Source organism: Lissotriton vulgaris, unplaced genomic scaffold (assembly GCF_964263255.1).
Source record: "Lissotriton vulgaris unplaced genomic scaffold, aLisVul1.2 SCAFFOLD_499, whole genome shotgun sequence".
Classification (NCBI taxonomy): Eukaryota; Metazoa; Chordata; class Amphibia; order Caudata; family Salamandridae; genus Lissotriton; species Lissotriton vulgaris.
Window position 1 is genome coordinate 978,009 of NW_028247837.1, and position 16,027 is coordinate 994,035.

Genomic DNA, 16,027 nt, shown 5'->3' on the forward strand with positions numbered 1-16,027 from the left:
CATGTCCCTGACTTAGCATATATATTGCTCAGTATAGTCCTTAAGTGTAAAGCAGCCCATTCTGCCTGTCCTTTCTCTGCTCCTGCCCCCTTACACTCCTCATAACCGGCAATACTCTTATTCTGTGCTCATAATTCACATTGCTCCTACTCCCTCGCTCACTTCTGTTAAACCCTAACCTTTCCATACCTCCTCACTGCGCTTCTCAACACTTTCTTGAGTAATGCACAAAGCAAGTTGAATAGCCAGCAAGAAATGTGGGGAAGCTGGGATTTATACATAACTATCCGGCTGCTTCTGAGGCATATAACGTTGTGTATGAACTGCATCCCCCTATCCCCAATTCCACCTCCAAACTTTTCCTAGCACCACTGTTGTCAACAGTGAGCCTGTAGGTATCTCATGAAAAGCCATGCCATAAAACAAAAGGCTAGGCACAGCCCAGGGATCGACATTAGGACATTGCTTTATCCTCGTTTTATTTATTTTGTTCACACCACATGCGGGCATTGAAAGCCTGAGCAAGGAAAGGCCGGGCTTGGCTGAAACCTAACTCGGGGCCATAAAAAACATACATTTTACTTACAGAGACAGCTGATTTAGCAGCACCAATTGAGAAACTAAAGAGGCCACACTGTGAGCAGCATGCACAGGCACAGAGGCGCAACTAGAGTCAAATTACGGGGGGGGGGGCTGATTCTTCAGGAAAAGGGCAGAGTGGAACTGCAGGGGCTTTAATCCGGGGTCGGGACATAAGCCTCATTACCAAACAAAAGATCTTTAAAAGACCTGTGAATTGCTCGGTGCGGTGCGGCTGTGTGCGCTCGGGAAGCTGACTCATCAAAGGCAGGGTGAGCAAGTGACGTCAGAGAGGCAGGTGAGGGCGGGGGCTTCGGGTGAGAAAATGGTGTGGAGTTCGTGCCTGCTATTTTCCACGAGGGCCGCATGGAGTGACCTGGCGGGCCGCAACTGGCCCGCGGGCCGTACTTTGAGTACCGCCGCTCTAGCAGCTGCTTGTGCCTCTTTCGCTTCGGCAGCGCTCCGTAGCTTCCATGTACGATGGTGTTTGTGGCTTGTGTCCTGGCCTCGGCCCACATCCCGCGTTACTGCCACTGTGTATGGATATCCGCGGCCTGCTCTAGCAGCCGCTTCTCTTTTACTGGTCCTGTTGCGCCTTGCTTTAGCGGGCACGGGTCCTCTACTAGTTACCTGCGGCGTGGAGCATCCTCCTGGGTTTCGTGCCACCTTTAGGGATTTTCCGGTGGCCGGGCTCTTTTTTATGCATCCGCCCACTTTCCTGGTTGCAGGAGAGGTCGGGTGCCTCTGGACTTTGTTTCTTTTTAAACGGGTCCTTTTTCAGTTGGTCCCCAACCTCTTCTGGTTGTTTTCAGTGCCTGTTCTTTTCTGTTGCTCTGATATTGCGCTGCCATGGCCCAGGGTGCATCTGACTCTGCTGCTCCTAGCTTGGATACCCTGCGCCTCCTTATCAATGAGGCTGTTGCTGCAGCTTTCCGGACTCGGGAGACGGATGGCCCACCTGCCAAAGTGCCTCGTGGGACTCTCAATCAGCCTGACCCATCGGCAGAGGATGTGGGGGCCGAGGAGGATGATTGTGTGCATGGTCGTTTTGTTCAAGGTGCAGAGCTCCCCGATTTATTTGACCATACACGTGGCAATTTTAGTTTCGCTCCTCCTGTGCCGGATGTCCAGGAGGATGATATTTTTACTCAGTATCACCAGCCGGATCCTGAATCCTTGCCCTTACATGGCGCTGTGAGCAAGGTGCTTATGCATGAGTGGAAGGATGTGGATAAGTCAGGTTTCCCATACGCGTTATCCGTTGGAGGGGTTCTCTGCTGAGTTCCCTCAGTCGGTCAAGATGGACAATTTAATGGCTGGTCTTTCCACTCAGGGCTTGGTTCTGTCGGATGATGCCCTTTCTTCTGACACTGTTGATAAGAGGGTGGAATGTGCGGTGAAGCATTCCTATGCTGCTTCCAACTTTGCTGTCAGGGCGACGACCTACTCCAACTATATGGTCCAGTCCCTGCTAAAGAATTTCCAGGCCCTGGCTCTTCTGCTGCAGGACAGGGAGGAGGCCTCCTCTCTCTTGGCTCTCATGTTGCTGCAGGTGCGCTATTTGTCAGACATTTCTTTTGACAATTTTTGTGCCTCCACAGTTGCTTCTGGGGTTTCGATTGCTGCTAGACGTCATATCTGGATGCGTTCTAGGAAGGCTGAGTCCTCTCAGTAGTCGGTCCTGTTTAAGTTGCCTTTTGTGGGGTTCAAGGGGTTCAGGCCCCAGCTGGAGGATTTGGTCAAGCAGTCGGCGGAAAATCGTAAGCTTGTGGCTCCTGTTGGCCCTCCTTCTTGGGGGCAGGGGATTAGTTACTGCCGTGCCTTTGGTTTTCCGTTCGCCAGGGATGCTCCGCAGCCCTTTCGAGGCACGGTCGTGGCTGGGGGGCCCATATTGGTGCCAAGTCCAGACCCCAGGCCGGTGGTTCTTCCTCCACTCCTTCTCCTAAACAATGACGGTCTGCCTTTTCTGGTTGGGTGTTGCCTTTGCTTTTTTGTACATCAATAGTTAACTCTTCCAGATACCTGGGAGGTACAGACGGTGTCAGCAGGTTATCGGATCGAGTTTCCATTTGCTCCCCCTCTGGTCTTTCAGGTGAATCCTCTGCCTCGTCATCCTCTGAGGCAGACGGCCTGCTGGAGGGTGTGCGGCTTCTGTTGGAAGGCAGCTATCGTGGAGGTTCCTCCTCTGGAGCGGGCCTGGGTTGTTATTTCATCCTCTTCCTGGTCGCCAAAAAGGATACGGCGGACCTGCGCCCGGTTTTGGATCTGAAGAGGGTCAATCTTTACATTCCCAGGCGTACTGTCAAAATGGTGACTTTGCGGTCTATCCTACATCTGCTGCTGCCGGGGTGTTTCCTTGCCTCACTGGACCGGATGGATGCCTATCTGTACGTGCCTATACATCCTGCGGATCAGCGATTTCTCCATTTTGCTGTCCACTCTCGGCACTTTCAGTTCCGGGTGCTTCCTTTCAGCTTTTCATATGCACCAAGGGTTTTCACGATGCTCTTGGCCCCTCTGGTGGGTATTCTCCATTCCAGGGGTCTTCAAGTTTTTCCCTACCTGGAGGATTGGTTGATTGTTCCTCCTCCTTTCTCTCAGGCTCTGTCAGATGTGGACCATGTCTGTTGTCTTCTAGAGTCCTATGGGTTCCTCACCAATCACAGGAAGTCCTCCCTGATGCCCTCCCAGACTCTGAAGTTCCTGGGGGCTCTCTTCTGTATGGACCTGGGGATGGTGTTCCTCTCCCAGGAGAGACAGTTGACTTTGTTCTGCCACCTTTTGTGGGTTCTGTCCCAGTCCAAGGTATCTGCCCGGCTCTGGTTGCGGAGTCAGGAGGAGATGGCTTCCACTCCGTATCTCCTCTCTTGGGCCAGTCTGAATTTGTATCCCATTCTGCATCACGTTCTGGTTCATTGGGATCCTGCCTCTCAGGACTACGACGCTCTTACTCCGGGGATTCGGGCTGCTATCCAATGGTGGATGTCCCCTCAGTCTCTTTCCCCGGGTTTTGGCCTTCTTCCTCCTCTGGCTGTGGTGGTGTTGTCAACCGATGCCAGTGCCGTGGGTTGGCGTGCTGTCCTGGGTGCTTTGAAGGCTCAGGGTTGGAGGTCCTGGTTCGAATCTCTCCAGTCCTCGAACTGGTAGGAGTTGCGGGCGGTTTGGTTGGCTCTACTGTGGTTTGCTTCTCTCCTTCTGGGCCATGCTGTCTCTGTTCAGACCGACAACCAGGTTGTTCGGGCTTATGTGAATCGCCAGGGGGGCATGTGCAGGTCTCGGTTTCTCCTTTCCAGGAGGATCAGTCTTTGGACCGAGCGGAATCCCTTTTCTCGGACGGCTGTCTATCTTCCGGGGAAGGAGAATGGGCCTGCGGACTCTCTCAGCAGGGTGTTCCCTTCGTTTGTGACCACGTGTCTGCTCCTCTTCTGTTCGATCAGATCGTCATCCGGTTCGGCCTTCCCTGGCTGGATCAGTTTGGCTTGGAGGAATCAGCCCTTCTTCCTCATTTTTGCAGACTCGTTCCTTCTCGGCTGGCATGGGCGATTGACGCGGTCACCATTCTTTGGTTGCTGGGTCTCTGGTTTGCCTTCCCGCCTTCTGCATTAATCTCACAGGTCCTCCAGAAGATTCGGTTGGATCGGGCGAAGATTCTTCTGGTGGTGCTGCAGTGGTCCTGTCTGCCTTGGTTTCCCCTTCTTCTGGCTTTGTCGGTGTGCCCCCATTGGCAGTTTCCCCTCTGCAGGTTCCTCTTCTCCGCGTGTCCTCCCTGCACCGCCTCCAGCTGGGGGTTTTGCAATTGAAAGGTTGAGTTTGTTGGACCTTGGTTGTTCTGCTGAGGTGGCCCAGAGCATCCAATTGTCTAGACGCCCTTTCACCTTGAAGTCTTATGACCGTCACTAGAAGAACTTCACCTTCTGGTGCCTTAGGAAGGGTCTGTCTTCCTCCTCCTGTGCGGCTGTGCGGGTGCTGGACTCTTCTGTGTCTTCGGTCTTCCCTTTGGTGGCTCGCCTATTGCAGAGTTTTTTGATTCAGCGTCCTGGCTCTCACTCTCCTGTCCCTGCCTGGGATCTTCCCCTGGTTCTGCACGCCTTGACTGGGCCCCCTTTTGAGCCTTTGCTCTCTGTGGACCTTAAGTTCCTTACGGCTAAGGTTCTTTTTTTGGTGGCCATTTCTTCTGGGCGGCAAGTTGGTGAGCTTGGTGCTTTGCTGGCTTCCCCCCCCCCCCTTTTTTGCGTTTTTGCTCTGACCAGGTTATTCTTCGTCCTAGTCAGTTTTTTCTGCTCAAGCTTTTGTCTTCTTTCCACTGTTACGAGGATATTGTCCTCCCTGTCTTTTTCCGGACCCCTACTAAATGGAGGAAGTGGCTCTGCATTCTTTGGATATGTTGAGGGCTCTCCGCATCTATTTGGATCAGACCAGTGCCTTTCGGAAGGTTGATTCCTTGTTTGTTACCTACAGGATCTCTCGGAAGGGGCTTCATCCTTCCTTGTCCACCTTGACTCGTTGGATGAAGTGTGCTGTGGTTTCAGCTATGAGTCCACTCACTGTCCTCTCCCTTCTTTGGTCCAGGGTAGGTCCACCCGGGGTGAATCCTCCTCCTGGACCATGTTCAAAAGTACCTCCTTGCCTGACATTTGTAATGCTGCCACGTGGGCCTCACCCATACCTTTGTTTCCCATTACAGTCTTCAGCTGGGGATGGAGGCCTCGGCTGCCTTTGACTCTCATGTTTTGTCTGCTGTACATGGTTTAGGATTTGTACTGCTTTCTTTTTGATTAAATTGACCTGTTTGCTGCAATTGCTGGTCTTTTTTCTTGCAATCACTGTGTGCTTCGGTATGGGTTCACTGATAAGGAATGGGACGGAAAGAGAGACGAGTAGGTAATGCCCGGTTACTCACCGGTAATCTTCATTACTCTGAGTCTTGGTGTCTTCCCGTCCCATTTCTGAGCCCTTCCCTCCCTCCCTCCCTGGGGTTTCTTTATGGTGATTGTTTTTGTTTCTGGGTTTCGTTGGTATTCCCAGGATGTTGTGGGACGCACTTCCCCCTGTATTCTCACCATATAGGTGGCGCCATATTGGGGGAAGTGCTAAAAAATCTGCTAGGTATAAGGTTTCTGGGGAGCAGACAAGCTGCTCACTGGTAAAGAATGGGACAGGAAGACCAGAACTTGGAGTAATGAAGATTACTGGTGAGTAACCGGGCATCTGCCAGAGAAAGCACAACGGAGTCAGATTTCCAAAAGCATTTGTGGGTACTGGAAGCAGTGCAATAGAAGTATCTTATGTGTACTTGACATGTCTTTGCAAATCAGCCCTGAAACGACCATCTCCCTGTTAATAAAAGTGCAATGAGGGCACAGTCCTTTCTGTTTGTACTAAGTGTATACAATGAGTTCCTGAGTATTAACATATTATTAGGACCAATTCACAAAGGCATATAGAACTACGTACAAGAGTAATTTCTACTTTACATACACCAGAAGGTCTTTGTGAATAGGCCCTAGCATGTTCATCCATTCTTTATCTTAATAGGGAAACGCGACAGCATCTAGCCTGTGACATCATCTCAAAGTTCTGAAGGTTCACTGGGGGATGCTGAGCAAAGCTGTGCTGAAAGTCCCTGCCATGTGAAGCCTCCTGACATATACTTGCCAATCTTACCAACTTAGGGATTAGGCTACTGCTTTTGCCTCAGAACTACTACCAAGGGATTTGAATCTTGTCCTACTGCTACTAGCAGAGCTAGGCTGAAAGTAGCAATTGCTTCCCATGCAAAGTCATAAAGATAAGTGAAAACATGGTGCAGCACAGCCTAATAAAGGCACCCCAAGTCAAAGTAGCAGTATCAGTCGATCAGCTTCTGCTGCTCGTCTCCCCAGTCAATGAGAGACCACGAGGGTAGTGCAGTCGGGTTCTCGTCTGGTTCTTTGTTCCTAGCTCCCACCTGAGCACTTATGCTTATGGGTAGGTGCAATCAGCTCCTGCACAGGGGCTATGCAATACACCAGTTGATATGTAAAGGAAGAAATAACTGGAGTCATGGCAGAATTACCATCTGTCCAGTATTTCACCGGCTACACAGAGAGCTTCAAGACCAGTGAAGATGAAGTACATTTTGTCCAGTAATGGTTTATACCATTAAATTGCGTACTTGGGTATTAAAGTTCAAGCACTGACTATATGAAGGTATTGGTATTAAAGTGCAATAAAGCACTGTACAGTACGGGAGAGGGGGATGCTGGAAAACATCAAGCAAAGAATTTACATCTCTGAATTACAGGCGATTTGCCTAGGATCACAAAATGTTATGACCAAAGGGTAAACTCAAATATCTGACCATAGTGTCAAAGTCGGCAGCTTTCCAACTAGATCACATTATCTAGTTAGGAAGGGTTGAAGCTTCAACATAATTAGCAGAAGCAAAAATGATTTTGAAAGGCTCCTGGTAGCCCATGGGTGATTTTCCAAGGGGCCAAAAAGTATACTCTGAGGTGTGACTGAGGGCTGCATTTCTGTCCACAAGTTGGGGACTAAGGGCCAGATGTAGGTAGCCAAATACCGGTCGGTAGCGGCTGAAATTCTGTAATTTCGTCCGTTACCGTCCAGTATTTGGAAAATTAGATGTAGGAAGCAAAAATGTTCCGAATCGGTAAATATGAGTCGGTATTCTACCGATTCGTAATTTACCGAATCCCTATTTACCGAGTTCTTATTTACCGAATCGGTAAATAAGAAATGGTAAAAAATGTCAATCGAGATGTAGGAAACCCAAAAAATACAGAATTTCATGAAATTCGGTATTTAAGAGTCGGTATTTACCATGGATTGAAAGCAGGTGGTAACCAGGTGCAGGCCATAAAAGAAGGTCCCAAAATGCAACAGTGCAACCAGAATGGCGGCATTCTACATCATAGCAAGGTGGCTATGGCTACAGGCAGCAGGACAGAGGGTATGGAGAAGGGAGGAGCAGGTCTGCAGGCAGAGGATAACACTCTTCCAACTGACTGAGCCAGAGATACTGCAAAGGTACAGGCTACACCCCAGAACTATCCTGGACTTGATCAGGGACCTCCACCCACACCTGGATCACCCAACACCAAGGGCGCACGCCATCCCACCCCATGTGCAGGTGCTGTGTAGCCTACACCTGCTTGCCTCTGGGAGCTACCAGAGTGTGATTGCTGCAGTAGGTGGGGTGTCCCAGAGCTGCCTTTCCCGGTTCTTCAGGAAGTTCCTTGAGGCCATGATGCAGAGAATGCATCATTGCGTTTGGTTCCCTGACACACCAGCGGAACTTGCCAAGACCAAAACTGATTTTTATCAACTGGCACACTTCCCTCATGTGATAGGCTGCATAGATGGCACCCAAATCCCACTATGCCCACCTGCAGCCACTGAACACATATACAGGAACCGTAAGTCAACGCACTCCATCAATGTGCAGGTGATATGCAACGCTGGCAACATCATTACAGACATTGTGGCTAAATTCCCTGGGAGTACCCACGACTCTTACATATTCCAGAACAGTGGGATCTACACACGCCTTGTTGCTGGAGAGTTTGGGGACGGATACCTGCTAGGTAAATTACTGTGACACACCCTGAGAGTCATAGCAGATGAATGTTTCATGAGTATGTAACTAATGGCACTCTCTTTTTCACCTAGGCGATAGTGCATATGCCCTACGGTCCTTTGTGCTCACACCCTACCTCATTCCATCTACCAGGAGTGAGAGGTGGTATAATGTGGCTCACAGATCTACTCGCAACGTAGCTGAACGCACATTTGGACTCCTCAAAAGCAGGTTCCGCTGCCTCCACTAGAGTGGAGGTGCACGCCAGTATACTCCCATCTCGTGCTGCAAAATGATAGCGACCTGTGCCATGTTGCACAATCTTGCCACCAAGGAAGGCACAGAGGTGGAGTGGAGATCACACATCATGAGGATATTGATGATGACACAGAACAGGCAGCGCACCATGCAACAGGAGCAGCAGCAACAGATGGGAGATTGCGACGGGCAGAGATCACATGTCGATATTTCTAAGTAAGTAAGGAGACACAGACAGGCGTAGTTTGTGAAGTATGTAGTTTAATTGTCACTACAGCATGTAAAAGATAACAAACCATGATACTACAATGTCTGTTTCCATGACTGGGTGGTCACAGTTCACCTCACTGTAACCTGTCCTGTGGGTTGAGGGCAGTTTTTAACGTTTGCGCCCACGCACTACAGTGCGGGATGCAGGAGGCTGGGTCTCAACACTTTGGGTTGTGCCTGGGTCAGAAACTTGGCGCCTGCTGCTCCTACACATGTCAGGAACAGGAGTGCTAGAGCCACTCCTGCTGGTGGAGTCTTCTGTTTCCTCGACACCTGTGTCTCCAGCAGTGCCTGCCTGGTTTGTGAGCATCTGCTCCATGGCAGAGGTGACTCTCCCCATCCCCCTTGACAAAACCGTGCAGCAATGCACAATTGCATCCTGCATGGCGACAGATCGCCGGCACAGCAATGAGGTTGCTGTGGCAAAGCGGTTCAGGGCTTTTGACTGCTGCCGCATACACTAGTGCTCCCTGCGCCGCTCTGAGTGGTCTCTATCAAATTTCTCACAGAGAGCACTCCTGTACTGTGTCATGTCTGTCATCCCCTTTGCAATGGACTGACGCTCTCTGCCATTTTGCCAATACCATGGTCCATGTTTGACATTTTGCAGTTGATACTGCGCACCTGCCTGTGCACTGCTAACATTGCCTTAGCCTGTAGGCGCTGGACCTTTACCATGGTGGCCTCTAGTCCACAAAAGACCCCCTCTCCGTCCTGGCCTTCACCTCTCTCCTGTGCCCTTCGGCCAAGGACACTGGCCCGCACAGCGCCGGCAGTACTCTGCTGACCAGCGTTGTCAGGCACAGGTGGATTTCTTTGACTTTCACTCTCCTCATCCTCCTCATCTGACGTTTGCAAGATCCTCAGAGGGGGGCACATCAAGCCTCCTTGCCCTTCCCTGCACAGATGACTGTGATGTTGGTGTTGGGGAAAGTGCTGCTGGTTCCGACTCTTGTGTCTCAAACAACAGAGGGGACTGAGGCTGTGGTGTGGTGGGTCGCTCAGGTGTTGTGGCTTCCTGTGCTGTGGTGTTGTTTTTCTGAACAGCGCTGTGACCTGCTGTTTCTTTTTTCTTTTCCCTCCTCTCAGTTGTCAGTGCCCTCTCCTCCCTTTCTGGTGCTGTACTGCGTGGTGACTCTCCTGTGGACAGATATGGGCATTGGGTCAGTGGTGCAGGTCACCAGTGTGTCATTATTAAATTACATTTCTATCACACAATTGCCTAGTCTTCATCAGCTTCTGGAAGTAGTGTGTAGCATGCCTTGCTGTATTCTATGGTGACTGCATTGAATGTATGTACCTATGACTGCGTCTCCCATGATGCATTGCTGGACATAAGTAAAACTTGTTCTGGAGTGTTATGCTTACACACACAGTGGGGAAGGGGGACAGGGAAATGGGTGGGGATTACTGTCCATGCATCTTACCTTGCTTCTTTGCAGCTCTGGCAAAGCTGTCAGCGTCCCCAAACCCATGGATACTTTCTGGTTCCAGGGTGGATTCAACCAGCTCCTCAAGGTCTGTAAGTCTTGGTGCTCTGTTTTTTCCTCCACCTGTGGCTCCAGCTTCCTTTCTCTGTACTGCAAGTTTCTTCTTTGTGATGATCCGCAGATCGTACCATCTTTTTTTGAGGTCATCTATCTCCCTGTGTGTGACCCCAATGGCATTGACCTTGGTCTGGATGTCAAGCCAGGTATTACGTTTGACAGACTCTGCAACATGCAGAGACTGTTTTCCGAAAATTTTGCTGTGGTGCTTGACCACCTCTTCAACAAGCACCTGCAATTCTGCTAAGCTGAATTTAATTTTCCTCCTGCGCTCTGCTGCATCCTTCTGGCCATCCTGGGACTCCATTCTGATGATCAGGTATGCCCAGGGAAGCCTGCTCCTCTCTGTTTCCTCCTGCTCTGTAAACAGTTCGGTTGCTCTGCACCTGCATGGGTGTGGCCACTCCCAGGTACTGGGGAGGGGTGGTTGCATCTGATTGGTTGGATCCTCTGTAGCTTTGTTGTGGGGTGTGGTGGGTGTTCCCGATTGGTTCACAGGCTCACATGGGTTCTTTTTTAAACTACCGATTCAGTATTAACCGATTGGGTATTTACCGATTCGGTAATTCCCATTCATTCCTATGGGCCAGGAGGACCATAGGAATGAATGGGTATTACCGATTCGGTATTTACCGAATCGGAGAATACCAATCGGTAAATACCGATTCCATTTTTCGAGTGTTACCGAATCAGTAATTTTTTCCGACTTTTTACCGATTCTTATATACCGATTCGGTATGAGTCGGTATTTAGGAGTCGGTAAACAGGATTTACCTACATCTGGCCCTAAGAGTGGACATAAATCGGGCACAGGGGGGAACGGAGCATGTACATTGTGTGAATATGGAGTTGTGGAGTTATTCGAAGAGTTTCATTCCTTGCTGCCTTATAAATTAAGGCCTGAGTTTCTTGGAGAGACACCGATTTGGCTATACTTTAGGCTATATTTGAGTTGCTATCCCACTACCACATGCTACAATCAGCCTTATATGCCGGATATCACTATCTTTGGTGAGTCAAGTGTACAAAGAAAGTAATTTGATTATTGAATTGGAATGAAATATAAAAGTATGTCTTACAGTCTACATATGCCTTTAGTCTTTTATCTGTAAACATTAGAAGTGCTTAGAAACCAGCTCAGTTAAGGTAGCAAGTTTTACAAAAAGCATTGAAAAAGAGCTCAAAACAAGCTATCCAATTTACTGATATGAACTGACACAAATACCCAAACTCTACTGGTAGATGGGGTAAAGTGGGAACATTTTAGCCATAGTACTAGGAAAACTGACCGTTTAGCATTGCTTTACAATTTTGCTGTAAGAAATTGAGTTTTTGGTTGACTGGAGTGTGAGCCTTGGTTAAGTAACAACAACAATCTTTGTCAGGGTAAGGCACACACAAACTCTAAAGTAACCTGTGCTCATGCCCCTGGAAGCTTGGCTCAGAACAGTCAAGCTTAACTTAGAGGCAATGTGTGAAGTAATTGTGCAACACTTCAAACAGTAACACAACGACAACACCACACAAAAAGATCTGCCCTGGCATGGGTCTCCAAATTAATGGTCAAGTCATTCCCTTCAGCAGGCAGATGGCCCTCAGGACTGAGGCACAAATCCTCTCCTTGGTTGTCCATCACCTCATCTGCTTCAGTTGCTGTAGCAAGAGACTGGTTGACTTCTGCCTAGCCCTCTGCACCTTATTCAATTCCACCTTCCTGGTGGTGCTCTTGGTTGGAAGGACCCTCTCTTTACGTAACTCTTTAAGCTGGGCCACAGTTTAGGACTCCATGTTTGCCAGCTCAAACTCCATGCTTGAAGAGGAGGATTCAGGCACATCATGCAAAGAGAATTTCCGTAAGTCAAAAAGGCCAATTAGAGAGAATTTAACTTCAATTGGTCACAGTTGATTTTTGTGGGGCGTAAAACACTGCACAAACACAAGTTTGTGCAGTTCCTTACAACCACATAGTAACCTCAATTGGTCTTAGATTATTTATGTGGGGTGTAAGGTACTGTACAAACAAGTCCAATCCTCACCTCTGAACACCAGTGTAAGAAATCGGGTTGTTGGTTGACTGGGGTGTAAGCCCTGGTCAAGCAGCAACCACAATCCTGGTCAGGGTAAGATACAAGCAAACCCCAAATTAACCTTTTGCTCAAATCCCTGGTTCCCTGGCATGGAGAAGTCAGGCTTAACTTAAAGGCAATCTGTAAAGTATTTGTGCAACACTTAATGTTATGTTAAAAATACTTTTAAAGCACGCTTACACCAAACGGTTTCATGGCGCTGTGAGCAGGGAAGAAGCAGAAAGTCAGAAGTGAAGGTTAATGGACAGATAATGTGACTATTCATAGGCTTGGCGGAACAATAAAGTTTTCAGGAGAGATCTAAAGTGGGTATAGGAAGTGGTTGATCTCAGGTCCAAAGGGAGTGAGTTCCAGCAGGAGGGGGCAAGAAAAGAGAATCTGAGGCCACCGTGTTTCTTGCGGAAAAAGGTAGGGGTTGTGAGAAGAGCCAGGTGGGAGGAACGAAGATTACGAGACGGAAGATAGCGGTGAAGCAAGGAGGAAATAAAGGCTGGGCCAAGGCCGGCCAGTGCTTTAAAAGGGATGCAGCCTAGTTTAAATTCACTGCGTTTAGCCACTGGAAGCCAGTGGAGAATTTTGAGCAAAGGACGGACATGATGGTGTCTCAGTTGATGAAAAATGAGTCTAGCAGCCTGGTTTTGTATCAGCTGCAGACGGCGAAGCTGGTAAGCTGGGATGCCAACGTAGAGTGAGTTGGCATAGTCAATACGAGAGATGGCCAGGGCCAGGAGAACCAGGGTTAGAGCCTCCGTAGTTAAAAATCGGGAGATCTTACGTATTCTGCGGAGGTGGAAAAAGCAGGAGGATACCACTGCACCAATCTGGGACTTCATGGAAAGGTCTTTATGAATTATGACCCCCAGGCTGTTTGCCGATTCAGCAGGGCAGGGAGGGGAACCAAAGCGGGGGGCCAAAAATTAGAATTTCATGGGTTGGAAGTACCTCCTGTCAAGATCAACTCGGTCTTGTCGGGATTGAGTTTTAGATGATTGGCCTCCATCCAATTACTGATGAGGCACATGGTGGACTGGAAATTGTGAATGAGTGGTCTGAAGAGTCAATATCGAAAACCAACTGGATGTCATCTGCATAGTTAAAAGCAATGACCTTGCTTCTACGTAGGGACCGAATGAGGGGAGTCAGATACAAATTAAAAAGAAGGGGGGAAAGGGAGGATCCCTGGGGGACGCCAAATGTCAGCTTAACTTTTTCCGCAGAGAAGTTAGAGAGGCGGACGGCCTGGTGTCGGTTGCTGAGAAAAGAGCAGATTCACCTGAGGGCCTGCCCCTGGATGCCGGCATCGCCGAAACGGTCGATTAAGAGGTCATGGTCGACCGTGTCGAAGGCAGCCGACAAATCCAGGAGCACTAAGGCCTGGCTGGTCTTAAGATCCGCTCCCCTCCTAAGTTCCTCCATGACCGAGAGGATGACTGACTCAGTCGAATGAGCTGGCCTAAAGCCAGTTTGTTGCGGGTCAAGGAACTGAGAGCGTTCAATGAATGAACTAAGGAAGTTAGTGACATGGGCCTCAAGCACCTTACTGAGATAAGGGAGCAACGAAATGGGGGCGAAAGTTGCTCATTAAGGAAGGGTCCGCATTAGGTTTCTTCAGAATGGGAACCACTTCAGCTGTCTTAAAGGAGTCGGGGACCACGCCAAGTCTAAGAGAGTTATTGAGGAGTACCAGAGGGGGTTTGGGACAAGTGGTGAAAACTTCTCGTAGGATGTGAGGAGGACAACAATCTGTGGGGGAGCCAGAGCCTACCTTTTTTAGAAGAGCAAAGAACTCATCCTCAGATATCAAGGGTATCTGGTCCACTATATAAGAGTTTCTAATAGTAGGTACAGGAATAGAAGGTGGTGTGCAAGAAGGGATGCTACTTTTAATCTTAGCGATTTTGTCCATGAAGAATGAGTTGAGGGAGTCGCAGAGGGTTAGAGAGGGGAGGGGCTTAATAGTCACTATCAGGGTGTGAAAGATCATCAACTATAGAAAATATATCTTTTGTCTTGGTAGCAGAATCGGTAATCTTCAGGGAGAAATATGAAGTTTTGGCTCAGAGAATAGCTTGCTTGTAGTCTTTAAGCTGAGCCATAAATAAGGTTTTTTTCCCCAGGGGCGTAGTCTCGTCTCCAGCTGCGTTCGGCCTGCCTGAGTGCGAGTTTCGTATTTTTTAATTCATTCGAAAACCATCTCTTGGCGTCATGGGGACGTTTTAGTTTGATTCGTCTAAATGTTGCAACAATATCATTGGCTGATTCAAGCCAGAGTTTGATGCTAGTGGCCTGACTGTCTAAGGAGTCTTGCTCGACAGGGGAAGAGGCACTAAGTAGGGTGTGTAACTCATCAAGATTAGCCCTGTTCCAATTTCTAGCCATGTGATTCCCAGTGGGAGCCTGTTTTGTGTGGGAGGCACAGGCCAAGGAGAACGTGATGATGTAGTGATCGGACCATGGGCAAGGACAGAGAGACTTAAAATAGTAACACAGTGAAATCACACAACAAAAAGGAACCCACAACAGCATTAGAAAAATAGATATATCTTTAAAAAATAAAACAAGATCCAAATGACAAAAATCCAATTAGTAGAACCAGAGATATTGAATTTAATTTATTTTAGAGAAAATAGTGCCAAAAGGCACCAGCTGTGAATAGCTGATCGCGACGGACAAAGTCACAAGAACAAGCCGACATTGAAGTGATGGTGTGAGCCAGCTACAGGGAACCAGTTAAGTCCGCTGAACAGAGTACCTCAAATCCTGGTTTGCTGAACCGGTGCCTGGATCCGGGTCGAAGATGCGTCAAACAGGCGAAATGCTGTGTTGGTTCTGAGATGCGACAAAGCTGTGGTGCAAGGTCTTGTTGCATCAACAACGAAGCTCCAGTCGGCGTGGCTTGCGATGATAAGTCTGGCGTCGAGGAAGTGGTGTGCAATCAGTGCAATACATCGGTTCCGAAGAGCTGCGAGGCTGAGTCCAGCGTTGAGGCTGCAGTGGACGAGAGATGAAGGGCCTGTGCTGAGGATGCTTTGCGCAGAGGCGGTTCCAATGCAAGCCACGGTGATGAGACAAATCTTAGCAAGGGATCCAATCTATGCAGCAGCAAAGAGGCGATGGTTCTGCTTGGAGTTGCGCCACGCAGCAGAAGAGATGCATCAGTTCTACTGGGTCCACAGAGGCTGGCAAAGCACCTTAAGCCCACTTCCTATGGTCCAGGACAGGGGTGGCACCACTTGGCAGGGTAGGATCACAGATGGCAGAGTCCGGGGGCAGATGCAAGGTTGTTAAGAGCCTGTTATGTCCCTGAGGCTTCTGATCAGGACGCCAGCCAACTAGCCCTTGGAGTCACTCTGGGTTCTAGGTTCAAGAGCAGCAGGTCCGGGCCTCAACCAGGCAGAAGGGGGGGGGGGGGAGGACAGCAGGTCAGCCAGCGAAGAAGGAGTCCAGCAGGGTGCAGTCCAACAGAGTGGCAGTGCTACAGCAGCACAAAAGTTTTTCTTCCTGGCAGAGTATCCACAAGTCCAGAAGTGTACTAAAGAGTTTGTGTCTGAGGTCCAGTATTTATACTCATTTGTGCCTTTGAAGTGGGGGACAAGCTTTTAGAGGTTTCCCTTTGAAGTCCCAAGGCAGCCTTCATACCCTGCCTTGGCTCCAGACTGACTACATGGGTGTATGCAGCCCTTTGTGTGAACGCAGGACACAGACTA

The 16,027-nt window shown here is 49.1% G+C and overlaps 2 protein-coding genes across 2 annotated transcripts in view; both read right to left on the minus strand.

Annotated features, from left to right (window-relative positions):
• Positions 1-16,027, minus strand: part of PLEKHM1 (pleckstrin homology and RUN domain containing M1) — a 264,142-nt gene that overhangs the window by 207,201 nt on the left and 40,914 nt on the right. The gene's annotated exons all lie outside the window — the stretch shown is intronic.
• On the minus strand, positions 2,385-11,208 carry LOC147665019 (myb-related transcription factor, partner of profilin-like). The gene is made up of 3 exons (XM_086949811.1): positions 10,114-11,208; positions 9,652-9,826; positions 2,385-2,601 (listed from the first exon to the last, which is right to left on the minus strand). The coding sequence occupies exons 1-3, from the start codon at positions 10,664-10,666 to the stop codon at positions 2,385-2,387; spliced, it is 945 nt and encodes a 314-aa protein (XP_086805937.1). The 5' UTR covers positions 10,667-11,208.

Coding starts and splice junctions, on each gene's coding strand:
- LOC147665019 (XM_086949811.1), bottom strand. CDS start 10,666: ATGCAACCACCCCTCCCCAGTACCTGGGAGTGGCCACACCCATGCAGG. Junction 9,827..10,113: donor CAGAGCTGCAAAGAAGCAAG/GTAAGATGCATG, acceptor ATCTGTCCACAG/GAGAGTCACCACGCAGTACA. Junction 2,602..9,651: donor CAGCCTCAGTCCCCTCTGTT/GTTTGAGACACA, acceptor TGTACCTCCCAG/GTATCTGGAAGAGTTAACTA.